Below are 9,143 nucleotides of genomic sequence, written 5' to 3' on the forward strand. Positions count from 1 at the left end.
CACCATAATTTCGTGTACAAATAAAATAAAGAATAATCATATTAAGGATGAAGGGCTAATAATATTCTACTGCTTTGGTTTTAGACTTGTTGAAGAACTAAAACTAAACAATCCAGATTTTCCTGATGTTAACAGTGGAATATATGTCCATGAAGTGGTGCCCAATTCACCAGCTCAGAGGTAAGAATCCAAAACTATGTTGTGATGGCTCATTTAGAAACGTGGGTTGAGCCTAAAATTGGGTTAATTAAAAAACCCATTGCAGTTACTGTAGAACTTTTTCTTATTTATAATAGAACTGGGAAGTGGTAAACCTCTAGCGGGTTTTTATTGCTGTTCTGTTTCTCCACTAGGAAGATTTTTCTCTCTTTCCTTTTACAGTGACACCTAAAAAGGAAGTGAAGTGGATGGTGGTGAATGAGTGACTTAAATGCCTCTCATTTTTTGCACTATACCACTTGGCAAGACTTGAGATGGGATTATATGTCCTGTTATTATAGTCTTCTGTCAGGGGTCTATGATGACAACATTGGAAAGGCTCTTACCTACTTCCAATATAGGCTGTTGGCACAAGATGGGTAGAGGATCCTTCACTACTTCTGCACTGTTCAGATTAGTAAGGGAAGATTTTTATTTATTTTTTGACAGGAAGATAAGGCAGGTATGTCTTGGCTAATCATGCACCTGATTATAATATATGCCATGACATACACTGAAGGCTCTCTTCCTTGAATCTGTGAAACTGGAGGATGTGTGGTCAGCTGGTACCACTACTAGCAGTAGACACCACTGAAAACTAACAAAGACTGAACTCTAAAGCTGTCTGTAATGGAATTTGTCTTTGTACCCTCCTTCGTGAACCACCTAGTATATCAGCCGCAATAAACCACCTTTGAATGCATTGATATGGTGTCTTCCCCGTGTAATGCTATACCTGAGTCAGTATTGGCACTGGTCATAAAGTATTTTCAGAAAGTTTTGATTAGTGATATGGGTATTGTTATGTGCTTTCTAAATAATTATCTTGCTCTGTGGATCACTGGAATCTAGTAAACACCATAACCCAATCTTATGGTCTAAAGACAACATTATAGGGTGTTCTCAATAGAAAGACTGATAAAGGCTAGGTAAGCCTATCAACTATTGGAAATTAAGTTTATAGTTTAGTGTTTAACCCATTTTTTTATTTTATTAGGGGTGGGATCAAAAACGGGGACATCATTGTGAAGGTTAATGGGCGACCACTGATGACATCTACGGATTTGCACACTGCTGTAATGAATGAATCACCTTTACTACTTGAAGTTAGAAGAGGGAATGATGATCTTCTGTTTAACATAGAACCTGACGTTTCCATGTAATGAAAAAAGAAATAAAACATTTATACAAGTCAGAACATTAAGCTCACAAAGTCAAAATCCACCTAATGGAAAGTTCTAAGAACATTGCCTCAGTACGATCAGATGTTCTTTTGAAAAGCATAAGACATGTTTTCCAATGAAACACTCGGAAATGCAGCTGGTGCCAACTATGGAAGGACAGGGTCTGGCAAGAGAACTGTCTTTTTCTGGTTTTTATTCAATGGACATGGAATAGTTGCAGTAAATGTTCGGCACAACAACAAAAAATACCTCTTTTGGAGTCAGTGACTATATTCCTCCTGGTGGGTTAATTGACAATTTGAGCTGTGTCTGTACTGTACGTCATGAACGAAGAACTTGCAGGTCAGTTGAAAATTTCAAAGTTTTTTTATCTTAAGAGGTACAGAGACAACTAAGGAGTAGAAGAAGTGTGGACACATATGACTTTCCTTAGGCTTTAGAATAGATGTTTTCTATAAAAGCATATATAAACACCACTGTACAAAATAAAGCAAAACACCAAAATATAAAATTACATAAAACATCTTGAATGCAATCCAATAGATATATGTTATTATACCAACTGGTTACAAGACCTAGTCTTTAAGACATGCAAAGTAAAAAAAAATGCTTGTTTTAATGCCCTCTCCGCAGCAATATATGTTCACCTTTCCTTCTCTTACCTGCTGGTACTTCCAGGTGTGACAAAACATATGACTCACTCCTCTTCCTCTCATATGAAATGTTGGTGAAAGACGATTAACATGATATTCGAGGGTGGGGAGAGGAGTCCTTAGCCCCATGTAGCCCCAAATTCAGAAGTGTGAAATGTACACATGGTTTAGTCTATACAATATCCCACCTTTTAAATGCTACCACTCCAGTTTAGCAGCAAGTCATGTGATCACAAGCTCCATCTCTTCTATGTAATGTAGAGGTACAACAATGGAGCTGAATCGAAAAGAGCATTGATGCCACCCGGATGCATTCACTGCTTTAGGCATTACCGGAGAGAATGGGTGTTCTCTCTGACCACCTGAACATTTGCACAGAGGAGATGGAGCTGTGCATAGGAAGACATACAGTATTTTTGCTAAAATGTATGCAGAACTATGGGGATCACTGGGGTGACAGAATTTAAAAGGCGGTGTGTTGTATTGCCAAACTTCTACATTAATTTCCTCACTCTTGGTGGCTGAATGGATCAAAGAAAGGTGAATTTGTGCTGCTGGGTCATCTTCTAACTGGGGGATAGTGATCTAAAAAGTATTGTATATCTTATTTAAAAAACAATTTATAAAAAAGAAACACCTATTTGTATTATTCTTTAACACAATACACAAGACACAGTCTTTATTGATTTAGCCTAGAAATGGCTGCCTCCACTGTTTTGCAGGCAACACACCTAGTTTAACTTTAACTAGTACATATTGCCTATCCCTTAGAATTTTGTAAAATCATGTGCATCAGGATATCATAGGACCAGTATTCTATTGTTAACCCTCTTATAACATTTTCTAAGAAAAGTTGCTACCCTGAGTAATAAATATAAACCCACTCTGGTATGCATTTTTGAAAGGAGTTTACTGCCAGAAAAAAAAATCTAAATGCTCCTAAACTCCTGTACAAAAACGTTCTACATGAGCATTTTTTTCCCAAAAGAACTAGTATTGTTTTATGCTCAGTGTGCATAGACCCTCAGAGTTAAGGTGACACTACTGAATGGTCAGCTCTAGCTTGATGTCACTTGCCAAAAGCCCCTTCACTGAGATCATATGACCAATGCTCCAGTTTTCTGGTCTACTGACCAGCATCAGTAGAGGGAGAGGGGGAGTTCTAAGATTCTGAAAAGGTAAGCATGTCTGGTGAGATTGTATATTTAATACTCATGGCTTTATAGAAATGGGGGGGAGTGCAGTTTCACTTTACACACAAACCCCATCTCATTCAGCTTTATCTAGACTGTTTTTGCAAAAAGCAGAGATAGCCAAGGGCATTGCATAGATGAGTCAACGAGTTAATAAGGTTTTTTAGCTAATCAGAAAACAAAATAGAAACATTTAACACATCTGGGGCTAGCCGTACCTTTAGAAAGAATAAAATGGCATTTTTAGATTTGGCCAATCCACCCAACCCCGCTTGTGTTAATCTGAGCTTAATGATCTAATTAGTATTAGTGCTATTTTTGTAATCTACTGATGCGATTATTGGTGCACTTGGGTAAAACTTCTACAGCTATCGGGTCCAATTTAAATAAATAGGTACTTTGGACCATATGCTATGGAAATTCCATCAGAATCTAGTCTTTCTAGAATATATCGCATAATTCTTATAGAATTAATGACTTATAAATGCGCACTAAACACATCTTGTGCAAAGTCATATGGGTACCCATCAGTGCCTTGATCCACAGGAAAATCCTTCTACTTTATGCAGGTAATTTACTATGTATTTTGTGTACTGTATATATTTCTGTTGTAAAAAAAATAAAGTTTATATACTGTATAAAAGTTTGTCATGTGATTTTTTGAAAACCATTTTTTCACTGTAAGTATTGTTATTTGTCAAATTTAAGATTTAACACATTAACAAGATTTAACAATTTAAAACAATTTTAAATTGTTAAATCCTGTTAATGTGTGGATCCAGTGTGTCACCAGTTGTAGACATAAGCAAAAGTCTAAGCAAAAGTCTAAGGGGAGTTTTCTTGTCCCTAGGAACCTCTAGCATTGGAATTAATGCAGAGCTGTTTGGCACTGCCCATGTTGCAGCCCTGATGTTTGCCCCACTGGATAGAGTTGAAAACTTACAGGGAACTGGGCATAGTCCTCATGCAAGCCAAGGTCATGGTTGAGGCATAGTCATAGTATATACACAATGGCCAGCCAATAGAAAATAAACCAGAAAAAGCAAAAAACTTTATTATGGTATAAGGTCAAGGTATCAGAAACCAAAACGCAGGATTAGTCCATACCAGGATAACATATAAAGATATGAGATGCAGTATATAGGTTGAATGACCAAACTCAGACATTATAAAACTGGAACCTTTGCTAAGGTAGGGTGCAAGTTCACTGAACTGACAGATGATATCTGCCATACAGCATTTGTGCCAGGATCAGGTGTAAGCGTACATCAAAGAGCATACAGTACCTGAAACCACAAAAAAGACACATGGAGAAGGAGTTGAGTTGCCACACAAGATATCAGCACTTTTTTTGCAGTTTTTGAAAGCTCCAGTTTATTTTTTTAAAACTCTAATGCCATGTACACACGACCAGACTTTGACGGACTAAGTCCATCGGTCTTTCCGACGGACTTTCGGTGGAGTTCCAACGGACTTTCCGAACTAATGGACTTGGCCACACACAAGCACACCAATGTCCGACGGATTCGAACGTGATGACGTACGACCAGAGTAGAATAAGGAAGTTCATAGCCAGTAGCCAATAGCTGCCCTAGCGTCAGTTTTCGTCCGTCGAGCATACAGACGAACTGATTTTTTGACCGGACTTGAGTCCGTCTGAAAGATTTGAAACATGTTTTATTTCTAGGTCAGTGGGACTTTTGGGAAAAACAGTCCGCTGGAGCCCATACACGATCGTAATATCCGACGGATTCATTCCATCAGACCTAGTCCGTCGAAAAGTCCGGTCGTGTGTACGCGGCATAAGTGCTATTCAGTACAGCCAAGCACTTTTTAATTTAAAATGGAAAATAGCATTTCCCCATGATAACAAAAAAATAAGAAAAGAAAACATATACTGCTTCTGTGTTTTTCCTGATTTACAACTTTTCTACTGAAAGAAAAGGATGCAAATGCAATAAATTGTATTTAATGTTTTCAGAGGCTCCTTGTCTCATAACATCCTGTTTTTGATGAGATCAGTGGTCATCAGCAATAATAATAAAAAAAAAAAAACATAAGCAAATAGCACATGAGTTGGGCAGAATTAATGAGGTCTTTGTTACATGTCCTATAATGCCGCATACACATGATCGGACTATCCGGCGGACTTAGACAATTCGCCCGTGTGTGGGCTCCGGCGGACTTTTTCTTCCCAAAAGTCCGGCGGACTTAGAAAGAGGTCTCGACTCAAAATTGTCCGCCAGACTGTGTGCTAGTCCGCCAGACTTTTCAAATGAATGGACTTGCCCACACATGTAGTTAAGTCCGTTCATTTTGAACGTGACTCCAGGTAGACGGTACAAGCAAAGGAAGCCCCCGAAGTCGGAAGAAGACCCCCAGAGCTGTCTAATAAACTACTTTAAAAACCTGTGCTGTGTTTTTTTTTATTTACACTTTTTTCCCCCAGGTGAATTTGTAGGGGTACATCATATCCCATTGTTACAATCAGGGGTCAGGCTCGAAGACCAATTGCTATAGCAGTTGCAGGACTACCACTAACCAGCAGGATAGGAACACAGGTAGTCACCCTGGCAGATGACACAGGCTCATCTGAGGTGCGGAGTCTAAGTACTAACTGGTTTTTACCAGAGCTCCAGATGGTGTAGATGGATTTAGCTGCCTGTTAGTACCAGGTCACGGTCCTCAGGATCGCCCCACCAGGAGGTGAGCAAGCCGGGGTTCAGTAGCGGATGAGCAGGTAAGGATCAAACAAAAGCGTGGTCAGTAAGCAAACCAAAAGGTCGGTAACGAGTTGTTGCAGGTTGGGATCAGGCAGAAGCGTAGTCGTGGAACAAGCCAAGGGTCGATAACGAGCAGTAGCAAATATAAACGGCAGCAGAGAAGACAGGAGCAAGATACAGGCTGGAGATAGCACAATATTCTGAGAAGGAGGAAGTGCAGAGACATGGCTTATATCAGGAAGTTCATGGGAGGAGCAAAGAGTTCAAGGTTCAGCTGAAATCAAGGTACAAGGCAGGGTTGTCTAAAGGATCTGACAAGCCACTGTCCAGCATCTCAGATAGCTCAGAGAGAAGATTCATTGCCAGACACAGCTGAGGTCCTGGGTTCAAGTCCAGGTCCTGACACCCATACTCATTCACATAGAGTGGGGGGCTGGAATCTGGGGGCTCCCAGATTCTGATAAGCCCCCCACCTGCAGACCCCAACGACCAGGGTTGTCGGGAAGAGGACCTTGTCCTCATGGACAAGGGGTCTTGGGGTGGGGACAGGGCACCCACCCCCCAATGTTGAGGGCACACTGCCTGGTACGGCTCAGGGGGGGGCCACTTGCTTGTCCCCACCCCCCTCCCTGGCTGGTTGGGCTGCAGGCTCAGATAAGGGTCTGGTATGGACCTTGGGGGACCCCCACACCGTTTTTTCGGCGTAGGGATTCCACTTTAAATCCATACCAGGCGATGGGTGTCAATCTTGCCCGATGGAGGCAAGGTGTCAATCTTGCCCGATGGAGGCGGCGACACTGACTTCCTTCGCTAGTCCCGTCTACCTGGAGTCACGTTCAAAATGAACAGACTTTACTCCGTGTGTGGGCTAGTCCGTTCATTTGAAAAGTTTGGTGGACCTCCGCCAAAAGTCAGGATTGTCCGCCGGACCTAGTTGTGTGTGGGCGTGTGTGGGCAAGTCCGCTCATTCGGAAAGTCTGGCGGACCTCCACTGGAAAGTCCGGCGGATTGTACGCCGGACTAAGTCCACTGGATAGTCTGATTGTGTGTACGCGGCATGAGTGTAAATTACTTGGTTTGGTAATGATTAAAAACATTTTTAACCCACTGGGTGCTGTGGTTTTCCTTCCATCCTCTACATAAGGGGTCTTGCTGGCCACATCTGGCATGTTACAAGGTTCCCCCAGCTAGGTTCAGTGGTGTATCCTCAATGTTCACTGATTGAAAATTAAGGTCAGCAGAGACTTCCTATGGTCTCTGCTTCTAATCTAAGGGTGGACTCTGATGGGGAACCTGATTTAAGGAGGAACTCTGATATAAGGGGGGCTCTAATGTGGAACTTGATGTTAGGGGGGTCGCTAATGAGAAACCTGATGTACAGGGGCTCTAATGGGGACCATGATGTAAGGGGGGACTCAGATAGGGCACCTGATGGAAGGGGGACTTTGACAGGAATTTATTTGATCTGTAAATCTGTTAAATATATAATGTGGCCTTCATACTAAAAATTTTGGAGACCCTTGCTCTACATCATTGCAGGATGCAGGGGTCAGTGGAAGAGACCATTTTTCTTTTGGGGAGGTTTGCAGTGTTTTTTTCCTAAACTTTGACTGCCAGTTTCCAAACTAATGTAACTGTAGTGTAATTGCAGAAAACTAAAACCTACAATGTTGTATTTCTGTGAAACAATTAGGCCGCGTACACACGAGAGGATTGTCCGTCCAACTTAGTCCGCTGAAACGTGTTTCAGCGGACAATCCGCTCGTGTGTGGGCTTCAGCTGACTTTTTCAGCGGACAGTCTGGCGGACTAAGTCTTTCGGAATTTCCGTAATATTGTCCGTCCAAACTTGGTTTCAGCGGACAATCCGCTCGTGAGTAGGCTAGTTCGACGGACTAAGTATGGCGCATGCTCAGAAAGGATTTACACGGCCGAAGGTTGCATTGCAGTGTATTGGACGTCGAATTTCTAGTCCCGTCGTACGTGCCGTACACGTCATCGTGCAAGCTTTCGGCGGACTGTCTGTTCATCGTGTGTGGTCAAGTCCGTTCATTCGAAAGTAGGACGGACTGTCTGTCGGATTGTCTGACGAACTTAGTTGGCCAGACAATCCGCCCGTGTGTACGCGGCCTTACTGTTCATTGAGTCCACGTTCCCTTTGATAGTTATACACATGTTGAAAGCAAGAATAAATAGTAGCTGCATGTAGCTAATTCTTCAAAGCATGGCATATCTGTCCATTTTAAAAGCAGGAACAGACATAGTATAGTTTCCAGTTATAATACAGTAGGTAGGAGACCAGAAATTTAACCTAATCATAGAGTACAGGACACAGGCTGGATATTCATAGACTTTGGATTATAGGCTGCTACCTTCAAGTGATTGGACAGTGACAAAGCTTTTGGACATGCCCCCTTTTGGCATAACCCTATAACCATACCCCACTCCATGAGACCCCAATCTTGCTGCTAGTGTCCTTAGGTGATGGACCTCCTCTCCCCTCTCACTTCTCCCTTATAGAATGTTTTTTTATGCTTAACTAGTTCATATTTACTTTAGATTCTGTAGCCTTCCTGGCGGTATGATTATGTCAGATTTTTAAATCTCTAAGCGGTACATTGTTTTGCATAGAAATTTGGCATTTTATATTGTTGACCTGTAATTCTTAGGAATAATACACTTAAATCTCTACAAACAAGAGTCTAGTAGACATCCCGGGTATGATAACGTTTGAAACACGAAATCATAAATTATAATATAATAAATAACTATAAATAATTATAAAACATAATAATATAATAATAATAAAATGAATTTCCCCACGAATCACTATCGCTCAATTCTGCAAGTGTTCTAATTTACTATCACTGTTTTCTAGCTGGTCTAAAATCACTTTTGGTGTAAAGGGACACTTTTTGGTTGCCATGGATAATCTCAAGATTCCAGGCAGTATATATATAGAAACACACAGTGTTATAAATAAATGTAAAAAAACATTTTAAAGTGTAATAAAACATGGACAATGCCAAGAGGGCAGTGGATGGTGTCGGAAGAGCAGTAGATGTGTCAGTTTTTTTTAGCTTTGTAATTTTCTTTTTTTCTAGGAGCCCCATTTGTGGGGGGGGGGGGGGAGGCTTTGGTGAAATATCAAGGGTCTAGATAGACCCTGGATGTTTCACTTTTGAAACAGAGA

At 41.1% G+C, this 9,143-nt stretch overlaps 1 protein-coding gene across 1 annotated transcript in view; it reads left to right on the forward strand.

Annotated features, from left to right (window-relative positions):
- Window positions 1–3,871, forward strand: part of HTRA3 (HtrA serine peptidase 3) — a 52,299-nt gene extending 48,428 nt beyond the window's left edge. The window contains exons 8-9 of the mRNA XM_077477849.1: window positions 85–180; window positions 1,196–3,871. Of these exons, the coding sequence (XP_077333975.1) occupies window positions 85–180; window positions 1,196–1,361 (262 nt within the window). The 3' untranslated portion in view covers window positions 1,362–3,871. The remainder of the gene's footprint in view (window positions 1–84; window positions 181–1,195) is intronic.
- The last annotated feature ends 5,272 nt before the right edge of the window (window positions 3,872–9,143 follow it).

Source organism: Lithobates pipiens, unplaced genomic scaffold (assembly GCF_037356315.1).
Source record: "Lithobates pipiens isolate NorthernLeopardFrog02 unplaced genomic scaffold, aLitPip1_a1.2 Scaffold_13, whole genome shotgun sequence".
Lineage (NCBI taxonomy): Eukaryota > Metazoa > Chordata > Amphibia > Anura > Ranidae > Lithobates > Lithobates pipiens.